The 25,810-nt window shown below is 41.7% G+C and overlaps 1 protein-coding gene and 1 long non-coding RNA gene across 3 annotated transcripts in view; both read left to right on the top strand.

Moving 5' to 3' along the window:
- The window catches only part of LOC116616082, a 76,690-nt gene that overhangs the window by 24,381 nt on the left and 26,499 nt on the right, over window positions 1–25,810 (top strand). For both annotated transcript variants that reach the window (XM_048723516.1, XM_048723517.1), the window contains exons 16-24: window positions 3,319–3,423; window positions 13,953–14,332; window positions 14,625–14,898; window positions 19,358–19,476; window positions 20,034–20,229; window positions 21,414–21,722; window positions 22,842–23,141; window positions 23,680–23,961; window positions 25,208–25,507. In XM_048723516.1, coding sequence (XP_048579473.1) covers window positions 3,319–3,423; window positions 13,953–14,332; window positions 14,625–14,898; window positions 19,358–19,476; window positions 20,034–20,229; window positions 21,414–21,722; window positions 22,842–23,141; window positions 23,680–23,961; window positions 25,208–25,507 — 2,265 coding nt within the window. The remainder of the gene's footprint in view (window positions 1–3,318; window positions 3,424–13,952; window positions 14,333–14,624; window positions 14,899–19,357; window positions 19,477–20,033; window positions 20,230–21,413; window positions 21,723–22,841; window positions 23,142–23,679; window positions 23,962–25,207; window positions 25,508–25,810) is intronic.
- LOC125560956 lies at window positions 16,700–18,401 on the top strand. Its single transcript, XR_007306969.1, has 2 exons — window positions 16,700–17,709; window positions 17,895–18,401. It is a non-coding gene; the product is annotated as an uncharacterized LOC125560956 (long non-coding RNA).

Below are 25,810 nucleotides of genomic sequence, written 5' to 3'. Positions count from 1 at the left end.
TATACTTCTTATTATCCCTACCCTGACCCTCATATTTACTGGCAGTGTATACTTCCTATTATCCCTACCCCGACCCTCATATCTACAGGCAGTGTATACTTCCTATTATCCCTACCTTGACCCTCATATCTACAGGCAGTGTATACTTCCTATTATCCCTACCCCGACCCTCATATCTACAGGCAGTGTATACTTCCTATTATCCCTACCCTGACCCTCATATCTACAGGCAGTGTATACTTCCTATTACCCCTACCCTGACCCTCATATCTACAGGCAGTGTATACTTCGTATTATCCCTACCCTGACCCTCATATCTACAGGCAGTGTATACTTCCTATTATCCCTACCCCGACCCTCATATATACTGGCAGTGTATACTACTTATTATCCCTACCCTGACCCTCATATCTACAGGCAGTGTATACTTCCTATTATCCCTACCCTGACCCTCATATATACAGGCAGTGTATACATCCTATTATCCCTACCCTGACCCTCATATCTACAGGCAGTGTATACTTCCTATTATCCCTACCCCGACCCTCATATCTACAGGCAGTGTATACTTCGTATTATCCCTACCCTGACCCTCATATCTACAAGCAGTGTATACTTCCTATTATCCCTACCCCGACCCTCATATCTACAGGCAGTGTATACTTCCTATTATCCCTACCCCGACCCTCATATCTACAGGCAGTGTATACTTCCTATTATCCCTACCCTGACCCTCATATCTACAGGCAGTGTATACTTCCTATTATCCTTACCCCGACCCTCATATCTACTGGCAGTGTATACTTCGTATTATCCCTACCCTGACCCTCATATCTACAGGCAGTGTATACTTCCTATTATCCCTACCCCGACCCTCATATCTACAGGCAGTGTATACTTCCTATTATCCCTACCCTGACCCTCATATCTACAGGCAGTGTATACTTCCTATTATCCCTACCCTGACCCTCATATCTACAGGCAGTGTATACTTCCTATTATCCCTACCCCGACCCTCATATTTACAGGCAGTGTATACTTCCTATTATCCCTACCCCGACCCTTTATCTACAGGCAGTGTATACTTCCTATTATCCCTACCCCGACCCTCATATCTACAGGCAGTGTATACTTCCTATTATCCCTACCCTGACCCTCATAACTACAGGCAGTGTATACTTCCTATTATCCCTACCCCGACCCTCATATCTACTGGCAGTGTATACTTCCTATTATCCCTACCCTGACCCTCATATGTACAGGCAGTGTATACTTCCTATTATCCCTACCCTGACCCTCATATCTACAGGCAGTGTATACTTCGTATTATCCCTACCCTGACCCTCATATCTACAGGCAGTGTATACTTCCTATTATCACTACCCTGACCCTCATATCTACAGGCAGTGTATACTTCCTATTATCCCTACCCCGACCCTCATATTTACAGGCAGTGTATACTTCCTATTATCCCTACCCCGACCCTTTATCTACAGGCAGTGTATACTTCCTATTATCCCTACCCCGACCCTCATATCTACAGGCAGTGTATACTTCCTATTATCCCTACCCCGACCCTCATATCTACAGGCAGTGTATACTTCCTATTATCCCTACCCTGACCCTCATATCTACAGGCAGTGTATACTTCCTATTATCCCTACCCCGACCCTCATATCTACTGGCAGTGTATACTTCGTATTATCCCTACCCTGACCCTCATATCTACAGGCAGTGTATACTTCCTATTATCCCTACCCCGACCCTCATATCTACAGGCAGTGTATACTTCCTATTATCCCTACCCTGACCCTCATATCTACAAGCAGTGTATACTTCCTATTATCCCTACCCCGACCCTCATATATACTGGCAGTGTATACTACTTATTATCCCTACCCTGACCCTCATATCTACAGGCAGTGTATACTTCCTATTATCCCTACCCTGACCCTCATATCTACAGGCAGTGTATACTTCCTATTATCCCTACCCCGACCCTCATATCTACTGGCAGTGTATACTTCCTATTATCCCTACCCTGACCCCCATATCTACAGGCAGTGTATACTTCCTATTATCCCTACCCTGACCCTCATATCTACAGGCAGTGTATACTTTCTATTATCCCTACCCCGACCCTCATATCTACAGGCAGTGTATACTTCTTATTATCCCTACCCTGACCCTCATATCTACAGGCAGTGTATACTTCCTATTATCCCTACCCTGACCCTCATAGCTACAGGCAGTGTATACTTCCTATTATCCCTACCCCGACCCTCATATTTACAGGCAGTGTATACTTCCTATTATCCCTACCCTGACCCTCATATTTACAGGCAGTGTATACTTCCTATTATCCCTACCCTGACCCTCATATCTACAGACAGAGTATACTTCCTATTATCCCTACCCCGACCCTCATATCTACGGGCAGTGTATACTTCCTATTATCCCTACCCCGACCCTCATAATCTACAGGCAGTGTATACTTCCTATTATCCCTACCCGACCCTCATATCTACAGGTAGTGTATACTTCCTATTATCCCTACCCCGACCCTCATATCTACAGGCAGTGTATACTTCCTATTATCCCTACCCTGACCCTCATATCTACAGGCAGTGTATACTTCCTATTATCCCTACCCTGACCCTCATATCTACAGGCAGTGAATACTTCCTATTATCCCTACCCTGACCCTCATATTTACAGGCAGTGTATACTTTCTATTATCCCTACCCCGACCCTCATATCTGCAGGCAGTGAATACTTCCTATTATCCCTACCCCGCCCTCATATCTACAGGCAGTGTATACTTCCTATTATCCCTACCCCGCCTTCATATATACAGGCAGTGTATACTTCCTATTATTCCTGCCCTGACCCTCATATCTACAGGCAGTGTATACTTCCTATTATCCCTACCCCGACCCTCATATTTACAGGATGTGTATACTTCCTATTATCCCTACCCTGACCCTCATATTTACGGGCAGTGTATACTTTTTATTAGCCCCACCCCGACCCTCATATCTACAGGCAGAGTATACTTCCTATTATCCCTACCCCGACCCTCATATCTACAGGCAGAGTATACTTCCTATTATCCTCACCCCGACCCTCATATTTACAGGCAGTGTATACTTCCTATTATCCCTACCCCGACCCTCATATCTACAGGCAGTGTATACATCTTATTATCCCTACCCCGACCCTCATATATACAGGCAGTGTATACTTTTTATTAGCCATAACCTAATCCTTACACTTTCTGAATAACCCTAATATTTATCTTAACCGCTTTATCTATAGGGAGCGCATGCACGTCAAATTTACGCTCTGGTCAGCAGTGTGATGAGATTACCGGTAAAATCGTGTGCGATCCAAGCCAGCGTGACGTGGAATGGTGCCGAATAGGTAATAAATAAGCCCTGGCAATCAAAGGTAATAAGCCCTGGTAATAAGGGTAATAAGCCCTGGCAATAAGAGGTAATCAGCCCTGGCAATAAGAGGTAATAAGCCTTGGAAATAAGAGGTATTAAGCCCTGGCAATAAGTGGTAATACGCCCTGGCAATAAGAGGTAATAAGCCCTGGCAATAAGAGGTGATAAGCCCTGGAAATAAGAGGTAATAAGCCCTGGAAATAAGAGGTAATTAGCCCTGGCAATAAGAGTTAAAAAGCCCTGGCAATAAGTGGTAATAAGCCCTGGCAATAAGTGGTAATAAGCCCTGGAAATAAGAGGTAATTAGCCCTGGCAATAAGAGTTGAAAAGCCCTGGCAATAAGAGGTAATAAGCCCTGGAAATAAGAGGTAATAAGCCCTGGTAATAAGGGTAATACGCCCTGGCAATAAGAGGTAATCAGCTCTGGCAATAAGAGGTATTAAGCCCTGGCAATAAGTGGTAATACGCCCTGGCAATAAGAGGTAATAAGCCCTGGCAATAAGAGGTAATAAGCCCTGGAAATAAGAGGTAATAAGCCCTGGAAATAAGAGGTAATTAGCCCTGGCAATAAGAGTTAAAAAGCCCTGGCAATAAGTGGTAATAAGCCCTGGCAATAAGTGGTAATAAGCCCTGGCAATAAGAGTTGATAAGCCCTTGCAATAAGAGGTATTAAGCCCTGGTAATAAGAGATAATAAGCCCTGGCAATAAGTGGTAATAAGCCCTGGAAATAAGAGGTAATTAGCCCTGGCAATAAGAGTTAAAAAGCCCTGGCAATAAGTGATAATAAGCCCTGGCAATAAGTGGTAATAAGCCCTGGCAATAAGAGGTAATAAGCCCTGGCAATAAGAGGTAATAAGCCCTGGCAAAAAGTGGTAATAAGCCCTGGCAATAAGAGTTAAAAAGCCCTGGCAATAAGAGGTAATAAGCCCTGGCAATAAGAGGTAATTAGCCCTGGCAATAAGAGGTAAAAAGCCCTGACAATAAGAGGTATTAAGCCCTGGAAATAAGAGGTAATTAGCCCTGGCAATAAGAGGTAATAAGCCCTGGCAATAAGAGGTAATTAGCCCTGGCAATAAACCCTGGCAATAAGAGGTAATAAGCCCTGGCAATAAGAGGTAATAAGCGTTGGAAATAAGAGGTATTAAGCCCTGGCAATAAGTGGTAATACGCCCTGGCAATAAGAGGTAATTAGCCCTGGCAATAAGAGGTAATTAGCCCTGGCAATAAGAGGTAATAAGCCCTGGCAATAAGAGGTAATAAGCCCTGGCAATAAGAGGTAATAAGCCCTGGCAATAAGTGGTAATTAGCCCTGGCAATAAGAGGTAATAAGCCCTGGCAATAAGAGGTAATTAGCCCTGGCAATAAGAGGTAAAAAGCCCTGGCAATAAGAGGTTATAAGCCCTGGAAATAAGAGGTAATTAGCCCTGGCAATAAGAGGTAATAAACCCTGGCAATAAGAGGTAATAAGCCCTGGCAATAAGAGGTAATACGCCCTGGCAATAAGAGGTAATAAGCCCTGGCAATAAGAGGTAATGAGCCCTGGCAATAAGAGGTAATAAGCCCTGGCAATAATAGGTAATAAGCCCTGGCAATATGAGGTATTAAGCTCTGGCAATAAGAGGTAATAAGCCCTGGCAATAAGAGGTAATTAGCCCTTTAATAAGAGGTATTAAGCCCTGGCAATGAGTGGTAATACGCCCTGGCAAGAAGTGGTAATACGCCCTGGCAATAAGAGGTAATAAGCCCTGGCAATAAGAGGTATTAAGCCCTGGCAATACGAGGTATTAAGCCCTGGCAATAAGAGGTATTAAGCCCTGGCAATATGAGGTATTAAGCTCTGGCAATAAGAGGTAATAAGCCCTGGCAATGAGAGGTAATAAGCCCTGGTAATAAGAGGCAATAAGCCCTGGTAATAAGAGGCACTAAGCCCTTGTAATAAGAGGTAATAAGCCCTGGCAATAAGAGGTAATTAGCCCTGGCATAAAGAGGTAATAAGCCCTGGCAATAAGAGGTAATACGCCCTGGCAATAAGAGGTAAAAAGCCCTGGCAATAAGAGGTTATAAGCCCTGGAAATAAGAGGTAATTAGCCCTGGCAATAAGAGGTAATAAACCCTGCAATAATAGGTAATAAGCCCTGGCAAGAAGTGGTAATATGCCCTGGCAATAAGAGTTAATAAGCCCTGGCAATACGAGGTATTAAGCCCTGGTAATAAGAGTTAATAAGCCCTGGCAATAAGAGGTAATAAGCCCTGGCAATAAGAGGTAATAAGCCCTGGCAATAAGAGGTAATTAGCCCTGGCAATAAGAGGTAAAAAGCCCTGATAATAAGAGGTATTAAGCCCTGGAAATAAGAGGTAATTAGCCCTGGCAATAAGAGGTAATAAGCCCTGGCAATAAGAGGTAATTAGCCCTGGCAATAAGAGGTAATAAGCCCTGGCGATAAGAGGTAATAAGCCCTGGCAATAAGAGGTAATAAGCCTTGGAAATAAGAGGTATTAAGCCCTGGCAATAAGTGGTAATACGCCCTGGCAATAAGAGGTAATTAGCCCTGGCAATAAGAGGTAATAAGCCCTGGCAATAAGTGGTAATTAGCCCTGGCTATAAGAGGTAATAAGCCCTGGCAATAAGAGGTAATTAGCCCTGGCAATAAGAGGTAATAAGCCCTGGCAATAAGTGGTAATTAGCCCTGGCTATAAGAGGTAATAAGCCCTGGCAATAAGAGGTAATAAGCCCTGGCAATAAGAGGTAATAAGCCCTGGCAATAAGAGGTATTAAGCCCTGGCAATACGAGGTATTAAGCCCTGGCAATAATAGGTAATAAGCCCTGGCAATAAGAGGTAATAAGCCCTGGCAATAAGAGGTATTAAGCCCTGGCAATAATAGGTAATAAGCCCTGGCAATAAGAGGTATTAAGCCCTGGCAATAATTGGTAATAAGCCCTGGCAATAAGAGGTAATAAGCCCTGGCAATAAGAGGTAATAAGCCCTGGCAAAAAGTGGTAATAAGCCCTGGCAATAAGAGTTAAAAAGCCCTGGCAATAAGAGGTAATAAGCCCTGGCAATAAGAGGTAATTAGCCCTGGCAATAAGAGGTAAAAAGCCCTGGCAATAAGAGGTATTAAGCCCTGGAAATAAGAGGTAATTAGCCCTGGCAATAAGAGGTAATAAGCCGTGGCAATAAGAGGTAATAAGCCCTGGAAATAAGAGGTAATAAGCCCTGGAAATAAGAGGTAATTAGCCCTGGCAATAAGAGGTATTAAGCCCTGGCAATAAGAGGTAATAAGCCCTGGCAATAAGTGGTAATAAGCCCTGGCAATAAGAGTTAATAAGCCCTGGCAATAAGAGGTATTAAGCCCTGGTAATAAGAGATAATAAGCCCTGGCAATAAGTGGTAATAAGCCCTGGTAATAAGAGATAATAAGCCCTGGTAATAAGAGGCTATAAGCCCTGGCAATAAGTGGTAATACGCCCTGGCAATAAGAGGCATTAAGCCCTGGCAATACGAGGTATTAAGCCCTGGCAATAAGAGGTATTAAGCCCTGGCAATATGAGGTATTAAGCTCTGGCAATAAGAGGTAATAAGCCCTGGCAATAAGAGGTAATTAGCCCTGGCAATAAGAGGCAATAAGCCCTTGTAATAAGAGGTATTAAGCCCTGGCAATAAGAGGTAATGAGCCCTGGCAATAAGAGGTAATGAGCCCTGGCCATAAGAGGTAATAAGCCCTGGCAATAAGTGGTAATTAGCCCTGGCAATAAGAGGTAATAAGCCCTGGCAATAAGAGGTAATAAGCCCTGGCAATAAGTGGTAATTAGCCCTGGCAATAAGAGGTAATAAGCCCTGGCAATAAGAGATAATTAGCCCTGGCAATAAGAGGTAAAAAGCCCTGACAATAAGAGGTATTAAGCCCTGGAAATAAGAGGTAATTAGCCCTGGCAATAAGAGGTAATTAGCCCTGGCAATAAGAGGTAATAAGCCCTGGCAATAAGAGATAATTAGCCCTGGCAATAAGTGGTAATTAGCCCTGGCAATAAGAGGTAATAAGCCCTGGCAATAAGAGATAATTAGCCCTGGCAATAAGAGGTAAAAAGCCCTGACAATAAGAGGTATTAAGCCCTGGAAATAAGAGGTAATTAGCCCTGGCAATAAGAGGTAATAAGCCCTGGCAATAAGAGGTAATTAGCCCTGGCAATAAGAGGTAATTAGCCCTGGCAATAAGAGGTATTAAGCCCTGGCAATAAGTGGTAATACGCCCTGGCAAGAAGTGGTAATACGCCCTGGCAATAGGAGCTAATAAGCCCTGGCAATACGAGGTATTAAGCCCTGGTAATAAGAGTTAATAAGCCCTGGCAATAAGAGGTAATAAGCCCTGGCAATAAGAGGTAATATGCCCTGGCAATAAGAGGTAATTAGCCGTGGCAATAAGAGGTAATTAGCCCTGGCGATAAGAGGTATTAAGCCCTAAAAATAAGAGGTAATTAGCCCTGGCAATAAGAGGTAATAAGCCCTGGCAATAAGAGGTAATTAGCCCTGGCAATAAGAGGTAATAAGCCCTGGCAATAAGAGGTAATAAGCCCTGGCAATAAGAGGTAATAAGCCTTGGAAATAAGAGGTATTAAGCCCTGGCAATAAGTGGTAATACGCCCTGGCAATAAGAGGTAATTAGCCCTTGCAATAAGAGGTAATAAACCCTGGCAATAAGAGGTAATAAGCCCTGGAAATATGAGGTAATAAGCCCTGGAAATAAGAGGTAATTAGCCCTGGCAATAAGAGGTATTAAGCCCTGGCAATAAGAGGTAATAAGCCCTGGCAATAAGTGGTAATAAGCCCTGGCAATAAGAGTTAATAAGCCCTGGCAATAAGAGGTATTAAGCCCTGGTAATAAGAGATAATAAGCCCTGGCAATAAGTGGTAATAAGCCCTGGCAATAAGAGTTAATAAGCCCTGGCAATAAGAGGTATTAAGCCCTGGTAATAAGAGGCAATAAGCCCTGGTAATAAGAGGCAATAAGCCCTTGTAATAAGAGGTATTAAGCCCTGGCAATAAGTGGTAATAAGCCCTGGCAATAAGTGGTAATACGCCCTGGCAATAAGAGTTATTAAGCCCTGGCAATACGAGGTATTAAGCCCTGGCAATAAGAGGTATTAAGCCCTGGCAATATGAGGTATTAAGCTCTGGCAATAAGAGGTAATAAGCCCTGGCAATAAGAGGTAATTAGCCCTGGCAATAAGAGTCAATAAGCCCTTGTAATAAGAGGTATTAAGCCCTGGCAATAAGAGGCAATAAGCCCTGGCAATAAGAGGTATTAAGCTCTGGCAATAAGAGGTAATGAGCCCTGGCAATAAGAGGTAATAAGCCCTGGCAATAAGTGGTAATTAGCCCTGGCAATAAGAGATAATAAGCCCTGGCAATAAGAGGTAATGAGCCCTGGCCATAAGAGGTAATAAGCCCTGGCAATAAGTGGTAATTAGCCCTGGCAATAAGAGGTAATAAGCCCTGGCAATAAGAGGTAATAAGCCCTGGCAATAAGTGGTAATTAGCCCTGGCAATAAGAGGTAATAAGCCCTGGCAATAAGAGATAATTAGCCCTGGCAATAAGAGGTAAAAAGCCCTGACAATAAGAGGTATTAAGCCCTGGAAATAAGAGGTAATTAGCCCTGGCAATAAGAGGTAATAAGCCCTGGCAATAAGAGGTAATTAGCCCTGGCAATAAGAGGTAATTAGCCCTGGCAATAAGAGGTATTAAGCCCTGGCAATAAGTGGTAATACGCCCTGGCAAGAAGTGGTAATACGCCCTGGCAATAGGAGCTAATAAGCCCTGGCAATACGAGGTATTAAGCCCTGGTAATAAGAGTTAATAAGCCCTGGCAATAAGAGGTAATAAGCCCTGGCAATAAGAGGTAATATGCCCTGGCAATAAGAGGTAAATAGCCGTGGCAATAAGAGGTAATTAGCCCTGGCGATAAGAGGTATTAAGCCCTAAAAATAAGAGGTAATTAGCCCTGGCAATAAGAGGTAATAAGCCCTGGCAATAAGAGGTAATTAGCCCTGGCAATAAGAGGTAATAAGCCCTGGCAATAAGAGGTAATAAGCCCTGGCAATAAGAGGTAATAAGCCTTGGAAATAAGAGGTATTAAGCCCTGGCAATAAGTGGTAATACGCCCTGGCAATAAGAGGTAATTAGCCCTTGCAATAAGAGGTAATAAACCCTGGCAATAAGAGGTAATAAGCCCTGGAAATATGAGGTAATAAGCCCTGGAAATAAGAGGTAATTAGCCCTGGCAATAAGAGGTATTAAGCCCTGGCAATAAGAGGTAATAAGCCCTGGCAATAAGTGGTAATAAGCCCTGGCAATAAGAGTTAATAAGCCCTGGCAATAAGAGGTATTAAGCCCTGGTAATAAGAGATAATAAGCCCTGGCAATAAGTGGTAATAAGCCCTGGCAATAAGAGTTAATAAGCCCTGGCAATAAGAGGTATTAAGCCCTGGTAATAAGAGGCAATAAGCCCTGGTAATAAGAGGCAATAAGCCCTTGTAATAAGAGGTATTAAGCCCTGGCAATAAGTGGTAATAAGCCCTGGCAATAAGTGGTAATACGCCCTGGCAATAAGAGTTATTAAGCCCTGGCAATACGAGGTATTAAGCCCTGGCAATAAGAGGTATTAAGCCCTGGCAATATGAGGTATTAAGCTCTGGCAATAAGAGGTAATAAGCCCTGGCAATAAGAGGTAATTAGCCCTGGCAATAAGAGTCAATAAGCCCTTGTAATAAGAGGTATTAAGCCCTGGCAATAAGAGGCAATAAGCCCTGGCAATAAGAGGTATTAAGCTCTGGCAATAAGAGGTAATGAGCCCTGGCAATAAGAGGTAATAAGCCCTGGCAATAAGTGGTAATTAGCCCTGGCAATAAGAGATAATAAGCCCTGGCAATAAGAGGTAATAAGCCCTGGCAATAAGTGGTAATTAGCCCTGGCAATAAGAGGTAATAAGCCCTGGCAATAAGTGGTAATTAGCCCTGGCAATAAGAGGTAATAAGCCCTGGCAATAAGAGGTAATTAGCCCTGGCAATAAGAGGTAAAAAGCCCTGACAATAAGAGGTATTAAGCCCTGGAAATAAGAGGTAATTAGCCCTAGCAATAAGAGGTATTAAGCCCTGGCAATAAGTGGTAATACGCCCTGGCAAGAAGTGGTAATATGCCCTGGCAATAAGAGTTAATAAGCCCTGGCAATACGAGGTATTAAGCCCTGGTAATAAGAGTTAATAAGCCCTGGCAATAAGAGGTAATAAGCCCTGGCAATAAGAGGTAATAAGCTCTGGCAATAAGAGGTAATTAGCCCTGGCAATAAGAGGTAAAAAGCCCTGACAATAAGAGGTATTAAGCCCTGGAAATAAGAGGTAATTAGCCCTGGCAATACGAGGTATTAAGCCCTGGTAATAAGAGTTAATAAGCCCTGGCAATAAGAGGTAATAAGCCCTGGCAATAAGAGGTAATAAGCCCTGGCAATAAGAGGTAATTAGCCCTGGCAATAAGAGGTAAAAAGCCCTGACAATAAGAGGTATTAAGCCCTGGAAATAAGAGTTAATTAGCCCTGGCAATAAGAGGTAATAAGCCCTGGCAATAAGAGGTAATTAGCCCTGGCAATAAGAGGTAATAAGCCCTGGCAATAAGAGGTAATAAGCCCTGGCAATAAGAGGTAATAAGCCTTGGAAATAAGAGGTATTAAGCCCTGGCAATAAGTGGTAATACGCCCTGGCAATAAGAGGTAATTAGCCCTGGCGATAAGAGGTAATAAGCCCTGGCAATAAGAGGTAATACGCCCTGGCAATAAGAGGTAATAAGCCCTGGCAATAAGAGGTAATTAGCCCTGGCAATAAGAGGCAATAAGCCCTTGTAATAAGAGGTATTAAGCCCTGGCAATAAGAGGCAATAAGCCCTGGCAATAAGAGGTAATAAGCCCTGGCAATAAGTGGTAATTAGCCCTGGCAATAAGAGGTAATAAGCCCTGGCAATAAGAGGTAATAAGCCCTGGCAATAAGTGGTAATTAGCCCTGGCAATAAGAGGTAATAAGCCCTGGCAATAAGAGGTAATTAGCCCTGGCAATAAGAGGTAATAAGCCCTGGCAATAAGAGGTATTAAGCCCTGGCAATACGAGGTATTAAGCCCTGGCAATAATAGGTAATAAACCCTGGCAATAAGAGGTAATAAGCCCTGGCAATAAGAGGTATTAAGCCTTGGCAATAATAGGTAATAAGCCCTGGCAATAAGAGGTATTAAGCCCTGGCAAAAAGTGGTAATAAGCCCTGGCAATAAGAGGTAATAAGCCCTGGCAATAAGAGGTAATAAGCCCTGGCAAAAAGTGGTAATAAGCCCTGGCAATAAGAGTTAAAAAGCCCTGGCAATAAGAGGTAATAAGCCCTGGCAATAAGAGGTAATTAGCCCTGGCAATAAGAGGTAAAACGCCCTGGCAATAAGAGGTATTAAGCCCTGGAAATAAGAGGTAATTAGCCCTGGCAATAAGAGGTAATAAGCCCTGGCAATAAGAGGTAATAAGCCCTGGAAATAAGAGGTAATAAGCCCTGGAAATAAGAGGTAATTAGCCCTGGCAATAAAAGGTATTAAGCCCTGGCAATAAGAGGTAATAAGCCCTGGCAATAAGTGGTAATAAGCCCTGGCAATAAGAGTTAATAAGCCCTGGCAATAAGAGGTATTAAGCCCTGGTAATAAGAGATAATAAGCCCTGGCAATAAGTGGTAATAAGCACTGGCAATAAGAGTTAATAAGCCCTGGCAATAAGAGGTATTAAGCCCTGGTAATAAGAGGCAATAAGCCCTGGTAATAAGAGGCAATAAGCCCTTGTAATAAGAGGTATTAAGCCCTGGCAATAAGTGGTAATAAGCCCTGGCAATAAGTGGTAATACGCCCTGGCAATAAGAGGTATTAAGCCCTGGCAATACGAGGTATTAAGCCCTGGCAATAAGAGGTATTAAGCCCTGGCAATATGAGGTATTAAGCTCTGGCAATAAGAGGTAATAAGCCCTGGCAATAAGAGGTAATTAGCCCTGGCAATAAGAGGCAATAAGCCCTTGTAATAAGAGGTATTAAGCCCTGGCAATAAGAGGTAATGAGCCCTGGCAATAAGAGGTAATAAGCCCTGGCAATAAGTGGTAATTAGCCCTGGCAATAAGAGGTAATAAGCCCTGGCAATAAGTGGTAATTAGCCCTGGCAATAAGAGATAATAAGCCCTGGCAATAAGAGGTAATTAGCCCTGGCAATAAGAGGTATTAAGCCCTGGCAATAAGTGGTAATACGCCCTGGCAAGAAGTGGTAATACGCCCTGGCAATAAGAGTTAATAAGCCCTGGCAATACGAGGTATTAAGCCCTGGTAATAAGAGTTAATAAGCCCTGGCAATAAGAGGTAATAAGCCCTGGCAATAAGAGGTAATAAGCCCTGGCAATAAGAGGTAATTAGCCTTGGCAATAAGAGGTAAAAAGCCCTGACAATAAGAGGTATTAAGCCCTGGAAATAAGAGGTAATTAGCCCTGGCAATAAGAGGTAATAAGCCCTGGCAATAAGAGGTAATTAGCCCTGGCAATAAGAGGTAATAAGCCCTGGCAATAAGAGGTAATAAGCCCTGGCAATAAGAGGTAATAAGCCTTGGAAATAAGAGGTATTAAGCCCTGGCAATAAGTGGTAATACGCCCTGGCAATAAGAGGTAATTAGCCCTGGCAATAAGAGGTAATTAGCCCTGGCAATAAGAGGTAATAAGCCCTGGCAATAAGAGGTAATAAGCCTTGGAAATAAGAGGTATTAAGCCCTGGCAATAAGTGGTAATACGCCCTGGCAAGAAGTGGTAATACGCCCTGGCAATAAGAGGTAATAAGCCCTGGCAATAAGAGGTATTAAGCCCTGGCAATACGAGGTATTAAGCCATTGCAATAATAGGTAATAAGCCCTGGCAATAAGAGGTTATAAGCCCTGGCAATAAGAGGTATCAAGCCCTGGCAATAATAGGTAATAAGCCCTGGCAATGAGAGGTATTAAGCCCTGGCAATAATAGGTAATAAGCCCTGGCAATAAGAGTTAAAAAGCCCTGGCAATAATAGGTAATAAGCCCTGGCAATAATAGGCAATAAGCCCTGGCAATAATAGGTAATAAGCCCTGGCAATAATAGGTAATAAGCCCTGGCAATAATAGGTAATAAGCCCTGGCAATAATAGGCAATAAGCCCTTGTAATGAGGCAATTCACTGGCTTTGGCAATAGGAGTTTTTAAGCGCTTGTTTGCCACAGTTACAATGTATTTGTTGACTTACAAGTCGTCCCGCAACATGGTAATTCTTTTTTCTGGTGGTTTCATTATTCCTTGACTCAGACATCTTTAATAATACTCTCTTTTTTAACTATATTTTAATGAATACGCGTTTGACCTTTTTTCCATTGTAATGCTATTTATGTATTGTGTTATGTATATTAATGTTATGTCTTATGGCATTTGTCAGGTAAACACTTGTCTACATCCAACATCACAGCCGACGCCGTGCTCTATTTCCCTCTTGACGATCCTCACGCTCTTAAAAACCTGAGGGCTCCTATGTGGGCTCGGACTCCAACCGATACAAGTCAATGCTATGACCCAATCCAAGGGGGTTGTGTATCGATGAAAAATCCTTTTAGAACGCAGATGATAAACACTTGTGGTAAACAGATGTGGCTGGGATGCAATCTTGCTGTATCGTTTTGGCTCAACTTTCCTAGTATTTCACCTTCTGGGCAAAAATATGTGGAGATAACACATCCACCACACTCTTTCTACGACCCCTTCATCAGGATTTTCCACCTCTCAGAAGAAGGAAAAAATTTTGCAGTTGAGATAAAAAATGTATGTAAGGTGTCATTCATTTGAGGTTAACGGTGGTGATGATCCTGGTTCCTTACAGCTTCTTGGGTCCTAGTCAGTTCCTAAGGGCAAGGGGGAGGTTGGGGGGGGGGGGGGGGCAGGTTATTCTTCAACAACAAGCTATCAAAATTGCTTATTTTCTATATAGAATTAGAGAATTAGTATCTAAACGGGACGTTTATTTTACAAGACTTACATTTCCGAGAAAGTTATGTGAGAGTTATGTGAACAAGTGAGAAGGTATTAATTAATTGATTTTGTTTGTTTGTCTAAGGATTCAAATTTGGTTTGCCAATACGTCTTTTTCCTCTTGCCCGCAATATGGAACCACATCGTTTTCACTTTGGAAGGTTACGGGAAGATTTCCCTTTTCTTAAATGGTATCGAAAGCAGTTATGACCAGAAACCTTGTAAGCCAAGATCTGACCAGGGGAGTTATTCTTCGTCTTTTGAGGACAGCGTCTCTTCGTACTCAATAGACGAACTGGTAGTCTGGGAAAGAAGACTGGATGCTAAAGAGGTTATTGAGCTCTACGACTACTACAAGGGTGAGTCACTATATGACTACTACAAGGGTAACTCACTATATGACTACTACAAGGGTGAGTCATTATACGACTACTACAAGGGTGAGTCATTATACGACTACTACAAGGGTGAGTCACTATATGACTACTACAAGGGTGAGTAACTATATGACTACTACAAGGGTTAGTAACTATATGACTACTACAAGGGTGAGTCATTATATGACTACTACAAGGGTAAGTCATTAAACGACTACTACAAGGGTGAGTAACTATATGACTACTACAAGGGTGAGTAATTATACGACTACTACAAGCGTGAGTCACTATATGACTACTACAAGGGTGAGTCATTATACGACTACTACAAGGGTGAGTCATTATACGACTACTACAAGGGTGAGTCATTATACGACTACTACAAGTGTAAATCACTATATGACTACTACAAGGGTGAGTCATTATATGACTACTACAAGGGTGAGTCATTAAACGACTACTACAAGGGTGAGTCATTATATGACTACTACAAGGGTGAGTCACTATATGACTACTACAAGGGTAAGTCACTATATGGCTGCTACAGGGATGGGTCACTATATATGGCTACTACAGGGATGGGTCACTATATATATGACTACTACAGGGATGGGTCACTATATATATGACTACTACAGGGATGGGTCACTATATATATGACTACTACAGGGATGGGTCACTATATGACTACTACAGGGATGGGTCACTATATGACTACTACAGGGATGGGTCACTATATGACTACTACAGGGATGGGTCACTATATGACTACTACAGGTATGGGTCACTATATGACTACTACAGGGATGGGTCACTATATGACTACTACAGGGATGGGTCACTATATATGACTACAACAGGGATGGGTCACTATATATGACTACTACAGGGATGGGTCACTATATATGACTACTACAGGGATGGGTCACTATATCACTACTACAGGGATGGGTGACTATATGACTACAACAGGGATGGGTGACTATATATGACTACTACAGGGATGGGTCACTATATGACTACTACAGGGATGGGTCACTATATGACTACTACAGGGATGGGTCACTATATGACTACTACAGGGATGGGTCACTATATGACTACTATAGGGATGGGTTACTATATATGACTACTACAGGGATGGGTCACTATATGACTACTACAGGGATGGGTCACTATATGACTACTACAGGGATGGGTCACTATATGACTACTATAGGGATGGGTTACTATATATGACTACTACAGGGATGGGTCACTATATGACTACTACAGGGATGGGTCACTATATATGACTACTACAGGGATGGGTCAATATATATGACTACTACAGGGATGGGTTACTATATATGACTACTACAGGGATGGGTCACTATATGACTACTACAGGGATGGGTCAATATATGACTACTACAGGGATGGGTCAATATATGACTACTACATGGATGGGTTACTATATATGACTACTACAGGGATTGGTCACTACACTGTTAGTTTCAGGGAGTTATTTTTACTCCACTCAGAGAGTAAAAACTACTCTTTGCGATGGAGTACTTTTAAAGGAGTAATTTGAACTCTTTTATTGGGGTAAAAACTACTCCACTGAGGAGTATTTTTTTGTTTACTCCCTTAACGGAGTAAGTTTTACTCTGCTGAATATTAGTATCGAATGTTTATTAGAAAAAGAGTAATTGTCACTCTTGTTGGTCAAATAATGGAGTAAAAAGTACTCTTTTCTGGGAGTAATTTTAGTAGAGTAAAAGCTACTCCAACTATCTGAAGTGAAAAGAGTTATTTTTATTCCAGATGGTCAAGAAATGGAGTAAAAAAGTACTCCTTTTAGGGGGTAGGTTTTGAAGAGTAAAAACTACTCCAGCCATCTCGTGTTGAAAGAGTAGTTTTTACTCCAGCTGTATCTTTTTAGAGCAGTAACAACCCACTCCAAATATATAAAATAAAGGGAGTTGTTTTTTTTTACTCTGAATTAGCTGAATTTAAGAAGGCAAACGATAGTCTTTATTATATAAGACAAAAGATAAAAATAATAATTTATCGTATTTATTGGTATTGAGACAAAAAACTCTACCCTGTGCCTAGGAGTTCCCTAAGATTTCCTAAGTTCGATCAAAACAACAAAATATGATTAAACTTCCTAAAAATTCCTAGGATTTCCTAGTATAAGCAGTAGACCAGAAAATTGAAATAATTTGGATAAGAAAATCTTAGGAAGAAGATTTGAAGTTCTACAATTTAGGAACTCTTAGGAAATTCTTAGGAAATCCTAAAAGAACATTTTCAATACAAGAACAGGCCTCGCCATACTTGCATATATTGTCAGCTATACTACAACAATAAGAAATGTAATCAAAGACAGGCTTGGACTCGAACATGAGTTTTATGTGGTGTACTTTCAAAATTCGCTCAGAATAATTAGTACTGCATTTAAAAGAAAGATAGGTAGGGTGATAATTGTATAAAATTCTTAGATCCGATTTGAACATTATAAAATAGTATATATTTTTTCTAATAGAAATGCTACTTGAGATTATAAAAAAAACAGAAGTCCCGCTTTGCAGATAGAAGACGGCTCACCAGGGCCCGTAAAACCATAATGTACCGGGCGTCCCTCGCTTTAGTGGCCGAGAGGGGCTTGGGCCCAAGGCGCAAAATCATAACGGTCGAACGAAAGCCATTATCATAACCTCCAAACAGATAGCCGTTTATTCCCGTCTTTTCTACGCGTAATCCACCTTTTTTGAGGATTTGATGGCAGAACATGGATTGAAGTTAAAGGTTAGTGTGTAATGGGCTTTATAATGTGATAGGTTCAATACTAAATGTGATTTTTGCGACCAACTTCAGCATCAAATCATCGTTCGTGAGCGGATTTCTCGAACTAGACTGATATGTTTTGTGATTCTTTGTTATCTTCCAAAGCAATACTACCTTCTTATGTGTTTCTGTTATTATCTTCGCAGGACATTATGATAGAGATAGTAAAATGTGCTCGAGTTGAAAGCCAGAAAAGAAAGAAGTTTGAGGTATAAGGAATGTATCAATCGTAAATCGCAAGAAACGAATAAAATCTTTGTAAACTTAAGTTATTCACTAATCACTGTACTTACATCTAAAGCGCCTATGCTTTATAAACTGTTACTTGAAGCACAAAATTGAATAACTTAGCTTAGTAAAAACCTAGTAATCAGTCTTGCACCTAAAATTTGTCCAGATATTTATTTTGAATATCTAATGTTACTGTAGTTGGTTTTTGTCCGTATATTCTGATCACAGTAAACCCTGCATATGAAGAACCTAGTTATCTTTTCAAGCTAGCCTACCAGGTTCAAATTTAAATGGTGCATATAGAGGCATTAGGCTTCTAGCTTCTTATCTGAATATACAAAGATGGAGGAGGAGGCAGTTCTTTTGGAAAACCGTAATGACGCCAAAAAGGGTAATGTTCAAAAGCTGTTAAAGTTGTTATAGAAAAATAATATTGTGTTATGTTTGTTTCAGCTTTGTTATGTTGGGACACATGTTAGTAATTTTGTCCTGGAACCTTATGTCAAATGACTATTATTTTTCAAACATTTTTTCAACTTATATTTTTGTTATTTTTTAAACTGAATTGTTTAATTAAATGATTTGTCAAATTCATAATAACGTCTTTTCCTTGGTGTTTCTAAATTACTCTACTTTCTCCAGTATTAACCCCTTAAGTAGGTGGAGTTTAAACGGCCATTTTGTAAAAACAGGGGGGAGGGGGTTGAAATCATCCCTTTAGTTACCCAATTAGTAGGGGGAAAAACAAAATAGGGAGTAAAAATTGACTCCCATTTTTAAGGGTGAATTGTACTCTTTTAATGGAGTAACTACAAGCAACCTAGTAAATTACTCCACTTAGCTACCCCCTAAAGTGGGTAAAATCTACTCCCCTGAGAGAGTAGGAAAAAAAGGAGTAAAAAATAACTCCATTTTGAGGGTAAATTGTACTCCTTTAATGGAGTAATAGCAAGCAACCTAGTAAATCACTCCCTTTAGTTACTCCCCTACAGGGGTAAAATCTACTCCCTTGAGAGAGTTGAAAAAAGGGAGTAAAAAATTACTCCAAAAAGGGAGTCATTTTGTACCTCGTTTTTTTACTCCCCTTTTGGAGTTAAAACTACTCTCTGAAACTAACAGTGTATATATGACTACTACAGGGATGGGTAACTATATGGCTACTAATGGATGGGACACTGTATGACTACTAATGGATGGGTCACTATATATGACTAGTTAAGGGATGGGTCACTATATTATATGACTGCTACGGGAGTTACTATATATGAATATACTGTGTGTCAATTGGAGCAAGTTGCATGTAGTGACTATAGTACCGGAACGTTTAATCGTTATGCGTGGTCATCTGCATGTTTAAGTGCGTGTCACTTTCTTGCAGGCCTTCCTGATCTGACCGCAGTGTGGATGATGTTACTTAAAGATGTTCCCTGGAATGACAGATATTACCAGCCTTCAAGCAATGAGTCCGTGGAGCTTGAAAAAACTCTAGGCGATAACGTGAGTTTACATTCCCATCTTCTAATAAAAGACAACGCCGAACTGAAGCTAGAAAATTATCCTCAATGTGAAATTAAAAAATAAACAAACTTCTATATTCCGAAAACACATTCTCAAACGGTTGTAAAAGTAAAAGGTACACATTCCTCAAGTGCTTGTAGTTTTTTAGGAAACATAGTTTACGATTTCGACACATCGCTCCCAGAGTGCAAGACATAGACTTCACTATGTCATCCGCCATTTTATTTGTTTTCTATCAACGACATTCCTCATTTCAGTGCTTTTGAAAATAATGTAAACCTCGCTTTAATTGGCTTTTCTCGACAATCGCAGAGTTTTGGATGAAATGTATCAGACGGGGGAAAGAGAGGCGGCCTTTTTTGTTCGAATCCGAGAATCAGACTAGAGCCGAGAGTTGACTAAGACGGATCTACCTAAAGGGGGTCACTTAATGACAATTGGGGGAAGAAGAAGGTGTATTTTTCGTTAATTTTTTAGTTATCTAAAGACCTTGCAACCTCAATTCAACATTGAAAGCCTCGTGTTTTTATTGACAGCTTGATGGATACCCCGTTGACAATCCTGTGACAAACTGGACAATCGAAGCGATCACAGCTGCTGCTGGTATGACTTCTGTGACGCTCAAGCTTCGATTCAGTGGCAGAGACATTCCCAAAACTTTCGTGGATATTCCCAATATATCCAAACTTAACACCTTGAACGTCATGACTGAAACGCTTTCTTTTAACGACGGTAAGTTTTACGTTGGTTTAGTTGATGTAAGTGCCAATGTAGGGCTAGTCATATATGACTCAAGTTTTTATTGTTAAAGGAACGGAGAAAAAATTGAAGATTTAGTATAACGGAATGCTGGCTTTTTTTATTCTTAGAGATTGTCACCACCACCACCACCACTATTACCACCACCACCACCACCACCACCATCATCATTATCACCATCATCACCACCACCACCACCACCATCATCATTATCACCATCATCACCATCATTATCATCATCATCATCATCATCATCATCATAATCATCATCATCATCATCATCATCATCATCATCATCATCATCATCATCATCATCATTATTATTATTATTATTAATTATTATTATTAATTATTATTATTATTATTATTAATTATTATTATTGATTATTATTATTATTATTATTATTATTATTATTATTATTATTATTATTATTATTATTGTTATTGTTATTTTTATTATTATTATTATTATTATTATTATTATTATTATTATTATTATTATTATTATTATTATTATTATTATTATTATTATTGTCACTATCCAATTGAGTACTGCTACATCATGGAAACTGGAAAAATGAAGAAAAGCTAAAAAAACTTGTGCACAGTACTTCACTCCCAGTGCTCCATACTGCGTAAAATAGATGTAGAACATCTATATTAAACAAGTTCAAAATATATAAGAGGTTAATAGAGGGGCTTATCCAGGGGGTAGACCAGCCCCCCCCTTCTAGCAGCCAGAAATACAGTGAATATATGAGACATTCTCTAAAATATGGAAATATGGGAGGAATTGCCTTGAAAGGGCCATTTAGGCCCCCTCCTGGCTACGCCGCTGGATATTGCCCCCCTCCCCCTCTCTTTGCTGCACTTAAAATGAGGGAACACAGGAGGGAACCATGATTTAAAGTCTGCTAAAAATGGTTTCCGTTGTTGTTGCTGCTTTTTTGTGGTGGGTGAGGTGAGTCATTGTTAAGAGTTTTTTTAAAAACTCTTAAAACAATTAATTGTTATTAAAACAATTAATTGTTATTTTTTCCATTTTCTCTTTCTCCCTCTAGATAAATAATAAGTTGTCCCCACTACAATATGGATTCAGACTTTTGCCTTAGATTAGATATTTGATAAGACGTGAAGCTGGCTTATTTTTTTCGCAGTGATCACTGCCGCTATTAAACTACACTCTCCTTCGAAAAACTCAATTTCTGTCCACCTTCAGTGGGAGCAGCCAACGAATAAGCCTACCAGATTCCGTGGGATATTCCAGGGATATCTTATCTCATACTACCCTGTACTCTTGGAGGGAGAAGAGCTAGCGATTTTAAACACAACTTTGAGAGGAGCGATAACCTCCTTCAATGTTACCGGTCTGCTCCCGGGGACGAACTACTCTTTTACCGTGAGACCCATGACGCTAGAAGGCCTGGGAACGATCGAAACAGTTACAGTCATGACGTCAGATATCCGTAAGTATAGATATAGCGTGACCACGTCACGAAATGAGGTGCCGTGAGAATTGCCATTGTGTGGTCGCGTCACGATATTATATAGTTGTGAGTATAGCCATGGTGTCGTGGTGCTATCGTGATGGTGTCGTGGTAATATCGTGATGATGTCGTGGTACTACCTTGATCGTGTCGTTTAACTTTCGCGATCGTGTCGTGGTACTTTCGCGATGAAAGCGTGGTACTATCGTGATCGTGTCGTGGTAGTATCGCTATGATTTCGTGGTTCTATCGCGATGGTGTCGTAATCGTGATGGTGTCGTGGTACTATCGCGATCGTGTCGTGGTAGTATCGTGATGGTGTCGTGGTACTATCGTGATGGTGTCGTGGTAGTATAGTGTTGGTGTCGTGGTAGTATCGTGATGGTGTCGTGGTTCTATCATGATGGTGTCGTGGTAGTATCGTGATGGTGTCGTGGTACTATCGTGATGGTGTTCTAGTAGTATTGTGATGGTGTCGTGGTAGTATCGTGATCTTGTCGTGGTAGTATCGTGATGGTGTCGTGGTAATATCGTGATGGTGTCGTGGTAGTATCGTGATGGTGTCGTGGTAGTATCGTGATAGTGTCGTGGTAGTATCGTGATGGTGTCGTGGTAGTATCGTGATGGTGTCGTGGTTGTATCGTGATTGTGTCGTGGTAGTATCGTAATGGTGTCGTGCTAGTATCGTGATGGTGTCGTGGTAGTATCGTGATGGTGTCGTGCTAGTATCGTGATGGTGTCGTGGTTGTATCGTGATTGTGTCGTGGTAGTATCGTGATGGTGTCGTGGTAGTATCGTGATGGTGTCGTGGTAGTATCGTGATGGTGTCGTGGTAGTATCGTGATGGTGTCGTGGTAGTATCGTGATTGTGTCGTGGTAGTATCGTGATGGTGTCGTGGTAGTATCGTGATGGTGTCATGGTAGTATCGCGATGGGGTCGTGCTACTATCGTGATGGTGTCGTGGTAGTATCGTGATCGTATCGTTATCGTGATTCTGTCGTCAAAGCATCGTGATAGCTTCGCGACCGTCCCGTTACTGTGATAGCGTCGAGACTTCAAGTTTACAAGTTATCGTAATACTTGGTGTCTTATCGCAGCTCCTGGAGTTGCTCCTAATAGTGTCTCCGTAACCAACGTCAGCGTGGGAGTGGTACTAGTCGAATGGTCCGCGATCGACCCTGTTCATATCTTAGGATCACCACTTTCCAAGTATGAAGTAGTATGGTCCGATCCAAGTTCATCCGAGCTCATTTCCATGGCTAAAACACGTCCTGATGTAACTAACTTCACGATCTCTGGGTTGAAAAATTTCACAAGATACTCTGTGGTGGTGAGGGGTGTTAACACCATTGCAGGCCCTGTCAGCGACACAACGTATTTCTACACAATGCACGGCGGTGAGGCGTTATTCTCTTAAGTCGTTATTTAAGTTTGAAAGCCCGTTCTTATAAAAGCTTTTAGTCAAGTTTAAAAGCCCGTTCTTATAAAAATACACACAAAGTATCAACTTTTTAAATTTTATTGCGACTTTTCATAAAGTGCTATTGAAATTTGTAGCTTTTGTCATAGCATTTTTGAATTGGTCGAAGATGATGAGGGCAAAATTCACTTGAAAAAGCCAATTTTTTTAGAAACGCATTGCGCTCTTCGCGTATTGATGTTTGTCAAGAATGAAACGCACCGCAATGCGACAAAACGCGGCTTTTTTAGTACTCTTCCCGCAATGTCCGTGCGCAAAGTAAGCGAGTGTTTAGGTCAGTTTAATTCATCGATATGAAAATAGCTTGGATATTTGTTTCTGATCTCTTCCACACACTGTGTGATTCAAGAAAAGAATCCATGCCACTATGGAATTTTGGACCTCCCCCCTGAATATTTTCCCAGGAAATTTTACGAAATACAGTGTGTAACATTGCCTCCATAATACTATAATAGTCCCCGAAGCACCGGTTATCGGGCTAGTCGATGCCACCAAGAACTGCATTTACCTGAGCTGGCAAGAAATCCCCGAGTCGCAGAGGTATGGCATCCTGGCTGGGTACATGGTCGAGGTGAACGTGTCGCATCCTGGAGGAAACAGGGTATTAATGGTCAGATGTCTACAAGCGGAGCTGTGTAATCTCACCGCCTTCACGCTGTTTGAAGTGACCGTTAGTGCATTCACGCCGGCGGGACGCGGGCCTGGAAACTCGCGCGTGCAGCGCACAGGAGAAGATGGTGAGGTGTTCATGGGTGGTGGCCTATTCTGCGTAGCCTGCTTGCCGGCTCTATGGAGTTTCGGGATCCCTGTGGAAGGGGGGGAAGGGAAAAGGCTTGTGGTTGTGTTATAGTAGTATCGTGATGGTGTCGTGGTAGTATCGTGATAGTGTTCTAGTAGTATCGCGATGGTGTCGTGGTAATATCGTGATGGTGTTATGGTAATATCGTGATGGTGTCATGGTAGTATCGTGATGGTGTCATGGTAGTATCATGATGGTGTTATGGTAATATCGTGATGGTGTCATGGTAGTATCATGATGGTGTTATGGTAATATCGTGATGGCGTCGTGGTAGTATCGTTATTGTGTCGTGATATTATCGTGATGGCGTCGTGGTAGTATCGTGATGGTGTCGTGGTAGTGTCATGATGATATCGTGGTAATATCGTGATGGTGTCGTGGTAGTATCATGATGGTGTTGTGGTAGTATCGCGATGGTGTCGTGGTAGTATCGTGATGGTGTCGTGGTAGTATCGCGATGGTGTCGTGGTAGTATCGTGATGGTGTCGTGGTAGTATCGTGATGGTGTTGTGGTAGTATCGCGATGGTGTCGTGGTAGTATCGTGATGGTGTCGTGGTAGTATCGTGATGGCGTCGTGGTAGTATCGTGATGGTGTCGTGGTAGTATCGCGATGGTGTCGTGGAAGTATTGTGATAGTGTCGTGGTAGTATCTCCAAGGTGTCGTGGTACTATCGTGATGGCGTCGTGGTGAAATTGTGATGGCGTCGTGGTAGTGTCGTTATTGTGTCGTGGTAGTATCGTGATAGTGTCGTGGTAGTATCTCGAAGGTATCGTGGTGTAATCCTGATGGCGTCGTGGTGTAATCGTGATGGCGTCGTGGTAGTATCGTTATTGTGTCGTGGTTGTATCGTGATGGTGTCGTGGTAGTATCGTGATGGTGTCGTGGTAGTATCGTGATGGTGTCGTGGTAGTATCGTGATGGTGTCGTGGTAGTATCGTGATTGTGTCGTGGTAGTATCGTGATGGTGTCGTGGTAGTATCGTGATGGTGTCATGGTAATATCGTGATCTTGTTCTTTAAGATATGTGTGCAAGAGTATCGTGATCGTGTCGTTATGGTGATCGTGTCGTTATCGTGATTCTGTCGTCAAAGCATCGTGATAGCTTCGCGACCGTCCCGTTACTGTGATAGCGTCAAGACTTAAAGTGTATGAGTTATCGTAATACTTGGTGTCTTATCGCAGCTCCTGGAGTTGCTCCTAATAGTGTCTCCGTAACCAACGTCAGCGTGGGAGTGGTACTAGTCGAATGGTCCGCAATCGACCCTGTTCATATCTTAGGATCACCACTTTCCAAGTATGAAGTAGTATGGTCCGATCCAAGTTCATCCGAGCTCATTTCCATGGCTAAAACACGTCCTGATGTAACTAACTTCACGATCTCTGGGTTGAACAATTTCACAAGATACTCTGTGGTGGTGAGGGGTGTTAACACCATTGCAGGCCCTGACAGCGACACAACTTATTTCTACACAATGCACGGCTGTGAGTCTTTATTTTCTTATTTAAGTTTAAAAGCCCGTTCTCATAATATAAGAGCTTCTAATAATAGCTTCAAGTCAATTTTAAAAGCCGTTTTTTATAAAAGCTCATAGTCAAGTTAAAATTCAACTTAGCAGCCCTCCCCATCGATTAATAACCCATTAATGACCCTTCCTTACAAAGGTTTTCAAGTTTAAATGCCCGTTTTGGTGGATCAGGTACTTCATCCTTTTTTCTGTGAGTACTTCATGTTTGGATCGACATGACTGAAAATGCTTCAAATAAGCTCATTTTACTCGTTTTGTA

Source organism: Nematostella vectensis, chromosome 2 (genome assembly GCF_932526225.1).
Source record: "Nematostella vectensis chromosome 2, jaNemVect1.1, whole genome shotgun sequence".
NCBI lineage: Eukaryota > Metazoa > Cnidaria > Anthozoa > Actiniaria > Edwardsiidae > Nematostella > Nematostella vectensis.
The sequence above is the reverse complement of the archived record's forward strand: the minus strand, read 5'-3'. Positions and strand labels throughout refer to the sequence as shown.